The sequence below is a fragment of the Galleria mellonella genome, unplaced genomic scaffold (assembly GCF_026898425.1).
Source record: "Galleria mellonella isolate WM207_F2 unplaced genomic scaffold, CSIRO_AGI_GalMel_v1 utg133, whole genome shotgun sequence".
In the NCBI taxonomy this organism is placed as follows: domain Eukaryota; kingdom Metazoa; phylum Arthropoda; class Insecta; order Lepidoptera; family Pyralidae; genus Galleria; species Galleria mellonella.
This window is the reverse complement of record NW_026441990.1, coordinates 4,458,436-4,474,870: the sequence shown is the minus strand read 5'-3', so window position 1 is coordinate 4,474,870 and position 16,435 is coordinate 4,458,436. Positions and strand designations below refer to the sequence as shown.

Below are 16,435 nucleotides of genomic sequence, written 5' to 3'. Positions count from 1 at the left end.
TTTTTATACCACTGAGATGGCAAACAAGCATACGGCCCACCTGATGGTAAGTGGTCACCGTAGCCTATGAACACCTGCAATACCATAATTATTAGAGATTTACATAACTAAAAAAAAGAATATTTAAATTGATTAATATTTTTTAAATTATTCCATGAAAACAATTTAATTTTTCATGTGTAATATTACCTTATATATAACAATTACAATAATTACCAGAGGGAGATTTTGTACAAAAGTCGTTTGCTTGGGCACCTCTCTCCCACTCGTGTTTCTACCGTGAAGCAATTGCGTGTTTCAGTTTGAAGGGTGGGGTATGACAGTAAATTTACAGGATATAGAGAAATAACATCTGAGTCTTTAGGAATGGCAATGCATGGAGTATCATGGGTATTAAGGTCTGAAAATGAATAAAAAGGTAAGATATATTCAACTATGTTTTATTACACTATGTTTAAAAAACCTGTTGATATTTCCGGGTTCTGGGCTCTAAAATCCGGGGTTTTCAATGCATCTTGTCCTGGTTGCCAAATTCTAGAGACGGCAACCCTACTTGCAAATACAGCAGTAGTCATTTGCTCCCATTACTTCTTTCACCTGGTCATCTCCGAGTACATGCAGGGCTTAGTCTTCAAAAGCTCTTGGTCACTACGTGGCAAAGGTAGAAGAAACGTTTTATCAGAATCAGTGACAGTGTCATTTGATAACAGTATTACGTCGCATAACGCCTTTCTTCAGAACATTGCGGGTGCTATTTTAAAAATTTTATGTATTTAGTAAGTAACTAGGGCACATAAATACAAAACATATATATGTAAAATAAATCTTTTGGACCATTTCCACATTTGTTTTTATACTCATTATGGTACGGATTCCATACAATAGTATACTAAAAAGTAACTAGGACGTAATCAAAATTTTTATAAATATAAACCGATATGTACTTTTTATACAACTTAGAATGGCGAACAAGCTGACGGCCCACCTGATGGAAAGTGGTAACCGTCACATATAGACATGAGCAGTACCATGGTCCGTGACATGGACAATGGTACTCTATCATATCCATGGTCCATGGACATAACAGAGTATACTGCTTCGCCCATGATACCCATTTATCTAGGTTAAGTTACCTTTTCATTAAATTCTGTTAAAATATACTATAACTGATTTTAATATATAATACCTTAAATAATTCACTATAGGGTCGGAACAGTCGTATATACAATCGTTCGGACAACATATCGAACTGTTTTGACCATTTGAGTAGGCACGACGTCTAATTCTTGTGGCGATGGTTCATCACGTGCAGTAATGCTGACTTCTGTTTGCTCACTTACCTCTTTATATCTTCTCAGATACAATTTCCTTTAAATAAATTGTAAAATGTAAAAATAAAATAAGTTTTAAGATATAAGTAAGGTTATTGAATTTCGTAAATTATTGTCAATTTTTTTTCCTATTTATTTTATATTTTTTTATACAACTTAGAATGACAAACAAGCTGACGGCTCACCTGATGGAAAATGGTAATCGTCACCTATAGATATGAGCAGTGTCATGAACATAACAGAGCATACTGTTTCGTCCATGATACCCCTCATGCGTTGCCATTTTCAAGGACTTAGATTTTTTTTAATGGGTGATAATGGAATGGTAACCCCGCCTGCACTATCGTTCTACGCTGACGGAGCATCAGTGAGAATTAGGTATAATGTGTGAATGTCCTAAATCTAAATATTCCTTGATATATACTTTTTACTGAAATTCCAGGTATATTGTTGAACTTAGATTCTAATTGATCAAATATATGTAGATAAAATTAAACGAATTGCGATAGGATAGATCAATAGGTAACATACATACATATCTATCACGCTTATCTCCCATTAAGGTAGGCAGAAACAATAGAACACCAAATGTTTCGATAGATAAATTAACTGTAAATCGGCTTACGCTATCTCTAATCGAAATACTCACTAAAATTACTTCGCATTTTTGTTGTGACTGGTAGAGTGTCTCTAATTTCCTCTTTCTCTCAAAATTTGGTCAACCAATCCTTATAGTAAATAAGTAAAATCAAAGAAAAAGTTAAGGTGCCATGATGGATTAAAGCAGTGTTTCCCAACGTGGGACCCACGCCTCACAGGGAGGCAATTTGATAGTAAAGGGGGGGGGGGGGCGAATTTAACCATCTTGCTTCGGGCCATTTAAATGCAATGCTACGAGTAGATATCGGTGCAAAATTTAACAAAAAAAAAAGTAAGTAAAAAATGCTGTAAATATTTATTAGGTATAATTTCGTTTGACGTTACCAAAATATCAACCGAGCGATTAGAGTCGTCAAGTAAACTTTGTCAGGAAAAATTATGTATGGGGGCATAAAAATTTTGGAAATGGGGCAATTGGGGCGTGGCACAAAAATGGTTGGGAAACACTGGGTTTAAAAATTGACCACAATAATATCCAAGAGGCAAAAATACTAACGTATTTATTTTAATAATGAAGCAATCCCCTAATAAACTGAAAAAAGAAATGTATTTTACCTTGTAAATGTAGAGGTGGACACTGGCATCTGTTTGTTGTAAGAATATTCCGTTTTTATTGAGTCGTATTTTTCATGTATATAGTCTATAGCTACCCTCCGCTTGACCACAGTTATGATTGACTCCAAATCTTCCGTGGCCGCGAGCCTGTCTATTTCCTCGCAGAGGGTCTTTATGAACCATGAACCTTTGTCGGTCCTTTAAATATATATATAAATATGCTTACGGTTGCAATACTATATTTTTAGTAATTAGCCTACAAATATAACCCATCGAATTTCTCATTGCGATAGGATTTTACACGATACATCGTCTTTAATGACTTTTTAATCCAACAGATAGCACGACTTTTTTCGTGTTTTACAGTTATAGAAATACTGTGAGCTTAAGACATAAAAAAAGACATGATTCTTGCACTTTAGGGTCGATTACTTACTAAGGAATGAATTGAAGAAATCACCATACTCCCTAAGATGCAGCATTTTCATATATTTTATTGAATTTGATTGTTGATATTATTTAAATTAATGTGCAAAAATTAATCTCTCATTTGACTAAAGACTGATATTGAATTTAACTTTTACTTTCCTACGTCACCGCCCCACTCTTTTTCGAACGATACTTCTATGCGCTAGAGAGCAGACTTGCATTGACTTCCTAGTAGCACAGTAGAGAACACCAATATAAAATAATATTGGAGAGCTTGTTTTATTTATTCAAAGCCCAATTTCCCATATTGATAATATTATCCATTACTGTCCACTGCTGAACATAGACATATTGGAGTATTTTGTTAGTAATAGCTACGCTTGACAGACAAGTTAGCAACCGCAGTTAAATTTTGGTGATGTTTTAAGATGGACGTTGCTGCCCATTCCATGACCATTAAAACACCTAACCGCCTCTTACGACACCCACATGCAAAAAAGAAGAAGGAGCCTATTCTATGGACCACACGGCAATTGTACTCTTTTTTTTTAATACAACTTAGAATAGCAAACAAGCTGACGGCCCACCTGATGGAAAGTGGAAACCGTCGCCTACAGACATGAGCAGTACCATGGACATAACAGAGTGTACTGTTTCGCCCATGATATCCCCCATGCGTTGCAACTCCTGAGGACTCCGGTTTATTCCTCTGTACCCTGTAAATTCACGCCATATCCCACCCTTCAAACCGAAACACAGCCATGAAAAAACACAACTGCTTTACGGTAGAAACACGAATAGGACAGGAGTACCCAAGCAACTTACTTACTTTTCTTTTCTAATCAACTAGTACATAATTCTTGCACAAAAGCCTCCATGATTGTAATAGATAGATAGATAGAAATTTTATTAGAAACAATCATGAAATAAAATCTCTATCTATCTATCTATGAATAAAATCCACGATTAATATTACTTGCCTATGAGCCGGATTTCCCTCGTAACAGCTATGTAAGACCAAAATGTCTGCCTCCATAGGCAAAGTATAAGACTCCGATTCGTTAATGGCATCAGTAAAAATATCGTTTTCTTCTGTTCCTGATACCGTAACAGCCTTTATATCACCCTTGCCTCTGCAAGCCTAAACAAATTAAAGTCAAAATTAGAATTAATTGAAACCGAAACAAATAAAACTACTTGAAAAATAATTACAGTAATAAAAACTGATATAGGGAAACAATTCGTGTGATATAGGAATATGAGTGGGTAGAAAAAACTTCTTCCTCGGAGACGGAGACAAGACAGCGCTACATCAGTCTACTCGTGACCACGACCGGTGTAACATGATCGTAACGTCGAAATAATTTAGATAAATTCGCAAATCAACTTTAATTCGTTCTCATTTTTATATTTTAGAAAAAGTAAAATAGGAATGGAAATATACAAATATTATACAAGTCAAATTCTTTCGTTATGATTACGAATGTTTTTTTTTTTAGTTCACTTCCACTATAAACACCATCCTTTTACCGTCTCCTTATGTTATATATTTCAATATTTTTACGTCAATTAATAAATATGAATTACCTGTATAATTACAATCCTAGGCTTAGTAATTAATGTGTTATTATCGCCCGCTTTCAGGTATTCTACGATCATCTTTTCGTTGTACGATGTATCTGCCGCCATCAATTCACCATCGTAGGAACCATGGGTAAGAACAGCTACCGCTATGCAACCATAATTGCTCAGGTTCTTGCTTGTAACTGCAATTGGAATTTTCATTGTCATTAAGTCTCTTAACAGTTGACGGCTGTCTGAATATCCTAAGAAAGGATTCCAAGATCTGAACCTAATCCTCTTATTTTTTAAAGTCGTATTTAGCTAACTTAAGTTAGCCAAATACGACTTTAAAAATTAAGATATTTTACCAATAAGCCACGTCAAAAACATTAATGTAAAAAAAGCGTGTAAAAAGTCCCGTAAATTGGTAAATTTTAGATTTAACTGATAAACCTTAGGATTTACCGACATGAGTTGATATGTGTAAGGATTTAAAAAAAAATATAACAACATATACAAACTATATAATCAGATAGCAACACCTTCGCAAGAATAGATTTTTAATGGGTTATAATGGAATGGTAATCCCCTTGGACTATCGGTGTACGCTGGTGGTTTACCACTGGTAACTTACGAGTAAGAGATGATAAGTGAAAATGAAAGTAGGTTCATTGGCCAACACGACAATTCCATAAATACTAACCACCATAATTTCCAAAAGAAACCACATGGAGGTTGATCTGATATATACCCTATATTGCTAGCAATAGGACTGTTAGACCTAATTACTAACAAAGCCTTCCCATCCCTCGCAAGAGTAGTTATATAATATTTAATTTAACATTAGTGGTAACCTCTAACCAAAGAGAAAAGGTCTTTCAAAAGAAAAAACTAAAAATCAACAACTATTACAACAGTTATAATAGAAAAAGAAGATGGGAAATTATTACTTATTTCTCATACAACTCGGAATGAAGAACGATATATATATATATATATATATATATCATTTAATAAATAAATAAAATAAAAAAAGAAATGATGCCTATAATTTATACCCTATAATTTGACCTATCATACAAAACCGCGATAAAAAAAAAACACAAATTTCATTAATATTATAAAATTTAAAGTGAGATTGTTATCACACAATATATTTACATGGAATTCTAATTACTATATCCTGTTATCAAACATAATGATGCCCAGTGCCAATTAATATAAAATAACGAGAAATTTTATTAATTATACGATTAGATATAGGTAGATACCATGTATAGAGCACGTAACAAGATACACATACACATTTTTTTAAGTTAGTCCATCAGGAATACATTTGCGAAAACCGCATTCAAATTGGTGCAATAGTTTTTAAATGATGCCAAAACAAACATTAGACAGACAGATAGAAATCCTAAATATTTTAGTTTCTATTGTAATTTATTAAAACCAATATTCATTATTTTACAACTTATATTTATTTTTAAAGTCATTTGCTTGAGCACCTCTGTTCCCATTCGTGTTTCTATCGTGAAGCAGTTGTGTTTGCATGTCTGTGATTTCGGTTTGAATGGTGAGATATGTCAGTGAATTTACAGGGTACAGAGGGATAACACCTGAATCCTCTGGAATGGCAACGCACGGGGTTCATACATACCAGGGTATACTTACCCTGTTATGTCCATTGTACTGCTCATGTCAATAGGTGATGATTACCACTTTCCACTTTAGTTGGGCCAGCAGCTAGTTTGCCATTCTAAGTAGCATAAAAAAATATACTTACAGTCTTTTAATGTATTTTTAATTTGCTTTTCCGTTAGGTCAACGTATTCTGTTACAGTGAATCCAAAATTTCCAAATGTACATTTCAAAGATTTAACATCTTCTTCGGTGCCTCGTCTTTCCTCATGATTGATAACCTTTATATGATTGAAAATAAGAAGAATTTTCAATTCGAACTTTTCTAATTCGTATGTCAATGCTGTTCTTGATAGTACCTTTCTTTTTCTAACGTTCTTTTGTTGTACCCCTTGCTTTTCCGTTTCTACAGTAGAAGTGTCCACATCTCTTGGTACATTATTAAAACGATTTATACGTTGGCCACTTTTAAATCGAATACTATCGTATAAAAGTGTTATATTATCTTCTGTTCCTTCACTGTTCTCATTATTAGCATCCATTGTTTCTATCTCTTCAGGAAACAGCACTGTTTCTTCAATCACTTCGTATTTACTAATGTCAATAATAATATACGACCGATGTCTATTGAATACACAAACCGAATAACTGTATCAATTAATAATCCGAAATATCTTATCAATACTTGGTTGTAAATCATTACCTGAACTCATTTTTCAGAAAAATAATTAAGGTGCAATTAAGTGTTTAAAGTATTACCAATAAATATTGTAAGTAGGTACCCCCAATAACTTCAACCTCAAACAAAACTTGTAGTCCTCTCCTCATTATTATCATATCAGTCGTTAATTATTCACTGCTGAACATATGCCTCCCCCGTGGGGGCTTTTATCAGTAGTTGATCGTCCTTGCTACGAGTAACAATGAGAAAACAGTGGGCAACCTTATCGATTAAAGCAATCTCTTCCAGGTAACCTTTGGATATACAGGAGTAATTATAAACAGTTTGATCGGAGGTACGATGGAAATTTTATTATTGTTCAATATGGAGATGTAATACATATATATATATATATATATATATATATAAATTATATAATTTGTGTACTATACCCCTTTTTTACATTGCCTGCACTAGGTTATCCTACTATATATATAGGTTATAATAAGTTTTCCTCTGTTGTTTTCTTGTTATACACTGGGTTGACTAAAAGACTTTGGGACTAGGGACTTCATACTATTTTGTAACAATTAGTGTAATAAAGTGTTATTAGTAACAATCCATTGCCTTTCTGTCAATGGAAGCGAGTCCGCACATTGGTATTAATACAATTAATTTAAATAAGTTGATTAAAATGATTATATTTTTACGTGTATACAAACATTGATATGTGTATTAATTTTTTTTTATATTATACTTCAATAATCTATAATCATTAATCAAATAATACCTACACAAATTTCCTGCAGTTATCATTTCAGTTTTTTTCGATAAAAAAAAATACCTAAGAATAATATAAAATAAATTGCACTTTTTTTTTATCAGTGTTTTACATTACTAGCTTTTAGCTGCGACTTCTTTTGGGTGAACGGGATGTGCTTACAACCTGGGATAAGAACTAGCCTATATGGGCTAGTTGTTTGTCAGCTACTTCATTTGGTTTTCAGAAGTAGGAAAACCACTAAAATTGATACAGGAAAGGGATTATTACGTGTATGTTTATATTATATGAATTTATCAAATATTGCTTTATTCTTTTTTCTCAATTCAATAATATAGCGCCTACTTATTTCTCGGTTTGCCCAATGGTTGACTGGTAGAGAACACTGTCCAGTGTTATGTCCGCCAAATGTACATAGAATTTTACTGTGCATTAAAGTTTAAATAAATAAATAAAGTGAAAGGAAAAAACTAAAATTTGAATTCACAAATATGAACACAAAACAGTTGAAGAAGTTGTCGCCTCAAAGATAGCGACAGTTACTACTTTATAAAAAAAAACATCGTGATGAATTCCAGGTGTATTCATCACGATGGGTTAACTGACCCGCCTTTTTATTCTCACTTATCGTCTCTTACTAGTGCCTCTCTAGCGTGCACCGGTAGTGCATACGAGGTTCTTTCCATTATCATCCATAAAAAAAACAAGTATTTTAAAAAAAAAAAAACAATACAGCGGAAAAAAAATACACATACACAATATATATATATATATATAATCTTCTGGAGAAAACAATAAAAGGTATCTATTTATCTATCTATATTTTTAGTGAAACAAATAATATGAAACAGAGTAGTAATAAAATACAAAAACAAAAATTACGAGAAAAAAACCCATACTTTAAAGTAAATAGTAATTTATGGCTCGACCAACCGTGACTAAATAATATTTGGAGAAGGACGCCTCTAAAGCCTGATTGCGGTTGCCAATCCACCTGTCAAGCATGGCAACTACAGCCAACCCCAGAGAAGAGGCTTACGTCCAGCAGTGAACCGTTAAAGGCTGATATGATGATGAAGAAGGACAGAATTTAACTCGTCAATCAATATATCCCGAAATCATGCGAAAAAAGTCGTGAGAGATACAATATTTTTTTATACTACTATAATAGCAAACAAGCATACAGCTCGGCTAATTATAAATGGGGTTACCTTAGCCTATGGATGCCTATAACACCAGGGATGACACGCGGTCATTGCCGATCCTTTAGAAATCTTAATACATTTATTTGAAGAAAGTCGTGCTGTAGGGAAAACCTCAGCAGGAAGGTTACTTCACAACCTGAGCGTTCGCAGAAAGAAGTTCCGTTGAAACCACGTGACCATTTTGCTTCTAGAGTGAGAGGAATATATTTAGTGTCTACTTTTTGTACGGAACCAGCAAACCAAAAGCATTTTATCTATTGCCTTGATACTGTTAACACTTTATCATATTGATAAAAGATAAAGTACCAATAATTCGTAACAATGTAAATATCAAATAATATTAGGAACCATCGAACGCAGACGTGTTTTTTTTATAATTCTTATATTTTCTCATTGAGATTTTTATTTTACTTAGTTAACTGTATAATTTAAAAAAAAAAGCAATATAGACTTTAAATAACATATATCTATTTATCTAACTATAATGGCGGATAAAATAACTAAGAGTCTAAAACATAACAATGAAAAAAGTGCAAGAATTTCTCATGATGTTGTTGTTTTTAATAAACCTCGTTACGAAACTGAGGAGAGTAATGAACCTGAAGAAAATAAAGTTGAACCAGTTACTGTAGAAAACGAAAACAATGATGATAAAGAAAATAATGAGATCAATAAAAATATCAATACATACGCTTTGTCAAAACACGCCTCAACTTACGAATTGGAAACTTTTGAATCGAACCTTCTAGTTATGTTCCATAACAATGTATTTGATGAGTACCGACCAAAAAGGAACACACTTGAAGATGTTCAAGCAGTAACGTCGACATTTGAAAAATTTGGGTTCGAATCAAAAATTCACGCTAATAAAACGTTGGAAGAAATAAAAAAAGAAATGGAAAAATGTGAGTAATTTTTATATTTCATTTGATACAAATATGAAAATAACACCAAAATCAGCAATACAAAAGAAATTGCTACAGTGGTTTTAGGAGAAACATTGTAATGTTACTATTTTCTTGAATGATAATAAATATTGGCTATTAGAAAAGGCGATGAGAAGCGCAAAGTGTTCGTGCCTATTTTATATTATAGCTCAAAATTATGATATACCAAAGGTAAATTGGTAGAGAATGCTACTAATATTAAATCCACCTTTTGTACCATATTTTATTTGGTCAATATAGTATTTTTTTATACAACTTAGAATGCCAAACGAACTCGCGGCCCACCTGATTTTTTTTTTATACGACTTAGAATGGCAAACAAGCTGACGGCCCACCTGATGGAAAGTGGTAACCGTCGCCTATAGACATGAGCAGTACCATGGACATAACAGAGTATACTGTTTCGCCCATGATACCCCCCATGCGTTGCCATTCCTGAGGACTCAGGTGTTATTCCTCTGTACCCAGTAAATTCACGCCATATCCCACCCTTCAAACCGAAACACAGCCATGCAAACACAACTGCTTCACGGTTGAAACACGAATGGAAAGTGGTAACCGTCGCCTATAGGCATGAGCAGTACCATGGACATAACAGAGTATACTGTTATTTAAATAAATAAAAATAAAAATCTGAAGCTGTAAAATTACATAATCTCTAATTTTAAATCTAGGCAGCATCTTTACCAAAAACAGCTCATATAATAGATATATTACATTAATAAAATATTTTCATAATTCACTTCATCCTGAAAAATTTTTAATCAAATTTGTCAAATTAAATCAAATCAAATGTGTTTCGGTTTGAAGGGTGGGATATGGCGTGAATTTACTGGGTACAGAGGAATAACACCTGAGTCCTCAGGGATGGCAACGCATGGGGGGTATCATGGGCGAAACAGTATACTCTGTAATGCCCATGGTACTGCTCATGTCTATAGGCGACAGTTACCACTTTCCATCAGGTGGACCGTCAGCTTGTTTGCCATTCTAAGTTGTATAAATATATATATATTTGTAACACTGGCATGAATGGGCGAGCACAAGAAAAATCATGAAAAAGTCGCAGTATCACAGGTTTTTCTGCCTCGAAAAAGCCCTTCTTTCAATACAATAATAAACATTGACATACATAATTATCATGTCTGTCTCCTATTAGAATAGTCAAACACAATGATACGCCAAAATGCTTCAATTCAATCAAACCTCTTTAGCTACCTCCACATTTATCACCGGCGATAGTTTGTAAATAGATTATTTACAAACTATCGCCGGTGATGGGTACTTTTAGCTTATCACCAACACATTGTCTATTTGGTTGATATGTCTGCGGCGTCCCATCGACACCTCCAATCATTTCTGTGTTCCTTTATTTCATCATGCGTAATTCTTCTTGCATCCACCCTCTCCAAATGGCCACCAAATCAATGCAACAATTTCCCTTTCGATTTTTGTCACTGCATCTTCTTTTTTTATCTAATTTAAAATATATGCATCAGCTAATAACCTCTTTTGGCTGTCCGGTTTTTCTAGTCCATTTCACGATTCTTGGCAAAGTATATGATCTCTGACTAACACATTTTTTATACCACTGAGGTAGCAAACAAGTATACGGCCCACCAAATGATAAGCGGTTACCGAAGCCTGCAATACCAAAGGGTATTGCAGGATGCCGACTCTGAAAAAACCTCTTTACCTCCCTTTTGAAGAACCCCGGACTGTAGTCTCTTGAGAAAACCTGGGCAGGGAGTATTACTAACTATAATTATTATAACACAGTTAAGAGAGAAGACTTCGTTAAATACGGTTGCATAGTAGTGGTTATACTCACCATGGACAAAGATGGCCACTTGATGGCCAAAGATACGTCGTACAGCGAACATGAAATTATAGAAAATTTGAAAATAAGAAACACAACACTAGTCACAAAACCGAGGATTGTAATTATTCAGGTTAGTAATTGATGTATTTTAAATGATAAATCGTTATATATTTTTTTTTCTAATGAATGATAACGAAATGGTAACACCGCCTGCGCTTACGATATTCGCTAAATTGTATAAATACACCTTTTTTTATACAACTTAGAATGGCAAACAAGCTGACGGCCCACCTGATGGAAAGTGGTAACCGTCGCCTATAGACATGATCAGTACCATGGGCATAACAGAGTATACTTTTTCGCCCATGATACCTCCCATGCGTTGCCATTCCTGAGGACTCAGGTGTTATTCCTCTGTACCCGGTAAATTCACGCCTGAAATCCAGCACGATGATTTCCAGAGGGAACCGCGTGGAGGCCGACCTGATAGAGTATATTGCTAGCAATGGGACTGATAATCCACATTACTAACTATTCCTTCCCCTCATCGTTGTATTATTAGGTAATGTAATAAAATTGTAACAAGTCGATGTCTATACATGTAAGATATTTAAGAAAATTTAATATCACGGGTTTTAATAAAACCATTAAATGACAAACCGTAAAACCTGCTGACATACGGGATAATCCTTCCATTACTTCCTTCAAGAGAAGACTGAAATCACATCTTTTAATCAATTGTACATTATAATTATATGCACTTATACATCTGTATATATATTTATCTATTTACTTATTTACGTATTTATTTATATATTTATTCACAATAGTGTTTGTTGTATTTATATTATTTTCACCGGTACCTTTCCTGCACTGGATTACCCAAATTAAATTATTTTCTCTCTAATTTGGGTTGGCTGGAAGAGATCTCTTTCAGAAATAAGTTGTTAAAGTTTCTCACAATCTTTATATCTACGTAATTGACAAGTGCAATAAAGAATATATATATATATATATATATATATATATATATATATATATATATATATATATATATATATATATATATAAAATGCCAAAAACACAATTAAAAAAAAATTGTATGTCTATATGTTTTTTTACGCAAATACTACTGCAACAAATTCCTAATAATCTTATTCGATTAATCGCTAGTAAGTTCCCTATTAAAATTCATTTCAAAAATTTTTATTTGAAAAGCAGAAATCAGACTATATTCTAAAAAGTTATCTTTCCTTTTCGAATTGCTTGTTTTTTTTTTTTTGTGGCAACGTTACACGATTACGTTGCTAATTTTGAACCGACTTTTACTATTCTTTTTGCAAATCTTTTTTGTAACTGCTGCATTAAAATGTATTTTTTTTTTATTTAATAATCTCAGGTTCGATCTCTGCTATATATTTGTCTATCCATGTTTAATGTATTTACAAAAAGTATTTAAATAATTATTTAAATATAGTACAAACTCTGATTCAAAGAACACCACCTTCTAACACATTAGTGCTCAGTACTGACACCGTCTGTAAAGGATATCACAGTGTACTTTGTGATGTCCATGGTACTGCTCATGTCTATACGCGACACTTACCACTTTCCATCAGGTGGACCGAAAGCTTGTTCACCATTTTAAGTTGCACACAAAAAATGTTTAGGGCTAGACGATTCTAGATAATTCGACCAGTGGTCGAATTTATATGCGTGTTTTAGTCTTGCAGGCCTGAAATAATTACAAAGGACTCCATTCAGTATGAAATGGAAATACTTGCCAACGAGACCGATGCTGGTTCATCAGCTAAACATTACATATTGCCCATGGAATCCGATATGTTAATATTACACAGCCGTTACGTCGGAAATCCCAGGTAAGAACTAACACGTGATTAGGCATGAGAAATGGGGGGGGGAGAAATTATCAATATGGGATCTAACTGACCCACTGCTATCAGGTCACCCTATCAGGTCGACCTCCAACCGGTTCCCCTGGAAACCATCGTGGTTAATTCTAGTGTAATTTGTCACGATGGGCCAACTGACCAGTTTTTATCGTCACCTATCATCCTTCACTGATGCACTACCAGCGTATACCGATAGCGGAGGCGGGTTCACCATTCCATTATCATACATTTAAAAAAATTTGGGGAGAAGAAAAGATTTTTAGTAATATGGACTGCCAGCCCCATTGCTAACAGTGTGCCCTGTCAATCCCCCCTGGAAACCATCGTCCTGACGTCCAAGTGTATTCATCACGATAGGCTAACTGCCTGCCTTTTCATTCTCATCTATTATCCCTCACTGGTGTTCCGCTAGCGTACACCATTAATACAGAAGGGGTTACCACTCCAGTTTCATCCATTAAAAAATATTGGGAAGTAATTAGTAAGTAAAGATCTAACAACCCCCATGCTAGCAATACCCTATCAGATTGACGTCCACATGGTTTCCTCTAGTCACCATCGTGGTTAATTATGGTGGAGAATTCTTCACATACTAACTAACCAGTTTTCATCCTCACCTATCATCTTTCACACAGCGCAGACGGGGTTACCATTCCATTATCATCGATTAAAAAAAACACCACTAGTTAAGAACTTACAGTGCCTAGCTTGTTGCTAATCCATGTTGCTTCACCATCCTCATCATTTCAGCCATTAACTGTAACTACTGACCATAGCCAGTAGTTGCCACACTTGGCAGGCGGGTTGACAACCGCAGTTAGGCTTTTAGAGATATTTTAAGAGGGGTGCTGCTGCCTATCCCTTTATAATTAAGTTCCTTTAGTAGCTTCAAGACTTTCCCAGAGAAAAAAAGGGATGGCCTATTCTATGCCAGGATAACATGAACTATATTGCTTAGAAAACACTCTCTCTACTTCGTACTCCTTTTATTAATTCTATTTATTTATTCTTTATTGACCACATTACAAAAAATATGTCTGATACAAAAGGCGGACTTAATACTATGTAGCATTCTCTCCTAGTCAACCTTTGGCAAAACAGAAATTTTATTATGCGGTGAAAAAAATTACAACACATACAATGGAGATTTACTACATATTATGATTATATAAATATACATACATGAATACATTAAACAAATATTACATAAATATACATATATAAATATACCTACATACTTATAGATTATATATGATAACACAAATAAACAACGATAGAGATCAAAAGTGATGATGATGAAGATGATGAACTGCTATCACAGGTTTTTCAAAAGATAATCGTAGACTTTTCCTTTTAAAAATAATTTTGTTAGACATTTGTCTTATGTCCATGGGTAGCGCATTCCAGAGTCGTGAGGCCTCTATGCTATATATATATATATATATATATATATATATATAATTTTCTTTATAGGATTAAAAATGGCACTTGGTTTATAAGAACTTTATGTGACACCATCGACAAATTTGCGGCAACTGAGGATTTAGAATCGATAATTACTATGATAAACCAAAAGGTCGTTATGAACAAAACAGGACATAGTTATGGTACCAGAGACATGAAAATAATGTCTACAAATGAGATGCCTGTGTCATACTCTACATTGACAAGGTAATTCTGTTCTTACTGGCGCACTACTACAAATATGTCTTTATCGTGGCTCGTGTGGGCAGGTTAAAGAATTAAATAGTATCTCTATATCCAGCTAAATAAGCATATAATCTTAGATTATATGGAACGCGTATCCAGCCTCAAAAACGGGTTAACTTTTTATCAGCTAATTGTCATATTAGCTGACTCGTTTTTTTTTTCTTTATCAATATTCTATATATTTACGCATAAAATGTATCTTGACGTATTATTTAATAAATAAGGTTTGTTTGAATCGAAGCATTTGGCGTTCTATTGTTTCTGCCTACCCTAATAGGAGATAGGCGTAACAGATTAGTATGTATTTAATAAATAATATGACTATTTACGCAATAAAGATAGAAGTTATAAAGGTATCTCACTCATAACTATTTATCACGCAAAATTGTATGAAAAAGTTGACCCGTTTTTCTCGAAGCATTTCTATGGAGACACTCTATCTATATAATCTAAGCATACAATATATTATATAAAAAAATGTGAACGTGTGTTTGTTTGTTTCTTGTATCGGTTTAACCAAATCACTATAAAATTTGGTGTACACGTACTGTATGGGATGAATCGCGCAGACGAAGTCATGGTTAAAAGCTAGTTGATGTTATAAATGTGAAAGTTTATAATATGTGTGGATGTTTGTTTCTCTTTCATGTAAAAACTACAGAACGGATTTGAATGAAATTTGATACACGTGCAGGATATATCCTAACTATTCCTAACTTACTACATAGAATACTTAGTACATAGAATACTTAGTACATAGAATATATAATACATTACACCCCTGACGATTATTTCAGCTTTAGAATAGACTTATTATACTTACTATTTAATATCTACTAATAACTTGATTTTTAAGGAAATTGTTCCTGAGAAAATATCAGGGTAAAGGTTGTCGTGGCCTGACTCTTGAGTCAGGTCGCGGTTAAATAGCATTTTTGTTTTCGAGCTGCGTAGACAACACTGTAAACACCACGGTAGGTAATAATTTACATTTTTTGATAATCTACCTACTAACTGGGATGAGAGTTCTTTTTTTATACAACTTAGATTAGCAAATAAGCTGACAGCCCACCTGATGGAAAGTGCTAACCGTCGCCTATAGACATGAGCAGTACCATGGACATAACAGAGGATACTGTTTCACCCATGATACCTCCCACGCGTTGCCATTCCTGATGACTCAGGTATTATTCCTCCGTATCCTGTAAATTCACGCCATA

The 16,435-nt window shown here is 33.9% G+C and overlaps 2 protein-coding genes across 3 annotated transcripts; one reads left to right on the top strand and one right to left on the bottom strand.

Annotated features, from left to right (window-relative positions):
- Positions 1-424: 424 nt before the first annotated feature.
- Positions 425-6,834, bottom strand: LOC113511056 (caspase-1). Of its 2 annotated transcripts, none has more exons than XM_026894631.3 (6): positions 6,322-6,834; positions 4,563-4,741; positions 3,956-4,116; positions 2,547-2,744; positions 1,187-1,368; positions 425-751 (listed from the first exon to the last, which is right to left on the bottom strand). In XM_026894631.3, exons 1-5 carry the CDS (start codon positions 6,716-6,718, stop codon positions 1,200-1,202), a joined length of 1,104 nt encoding a protein of 367 aa, XP_026750432.2. In that variant the 5' UTR covers positions 6,719-6,834; the 3' UTR covers positions 425-751; positions 1,187-1,199. The 2 variants fall into 2 exon arrangements, with proteins under 2 accessions (XP_026750432.2, XP_026750433.2); XM_026894632.3 differs by having other exon boundaries at positions 425-648.
- A 2,321-nt stretch (positions 6,835-9,155) lies between these two features.
- Positions 9,156-16,189, top strand: LOC113511150 (caspase-6-like). The gene is made up of 5 exons (XM_026894753.3): positions 9,156-9,728; positions 11,550-11,722; positions 13,318-13,472; positions 14,979-15,176; positions 16,072-16,189. The coding sequence occupies exons 1-5, from the start codon at positions 9,308-9,310 to the stop codon at positions 16,139-16,141; spliced, it is 1,017 nt and encodes a 338-aa protein (XP_026750554.2). The 5' UTR covers positions 9,156-9,307; the 3' UTR covers positions 16,142-16,189.
- The last annotated feature ends 246 nt before the right edge of the window (positions 16,190-16,435 follow it).

Coding starts and splice junctions, on each gene's coding strand:
- LOC113511150 (XM_026894753.3), top strand. CDS start 9,308: ATGGCGGATAAAATAACTAAGAGTCTAAAACATAACAATGAAAAAAGT. Junction 9,729..11,549: donor AAAAAAAGAAATGGAAAAAT/GTGAGTAATTTT, acceptor ATTATAACACAG/TTAAGAGAGAAGACTTCGTT. Junction 11,723..13,317: donor CGAGGATTGTAATTATTCAG/GTTAGTAATTGA, acceptor TGCGTGTTTTAG/TCTTGCAGGCCTGAAATAAT.
- LOC113511056 (XM_026894631.3), bottom strand. CDS start 6,718: ATGGATGCTAATAATGAGAACAGTGAAGGAACAGAAGATAATATAACA. Junction 4,742..6,321: donor TAAAAATACATTAAAAGACT/GTAAGTATATTT, acceptor TTCCAATTGCAG/TTACAAGCAAGAACCTGAGC. Junction 1,369..2,546: donor TCCACCTCTACATTTACAAG/GTAAAATACATT, acceptor ATTTATTTAAAG/GAAATTGTATCTGAGAAGAT.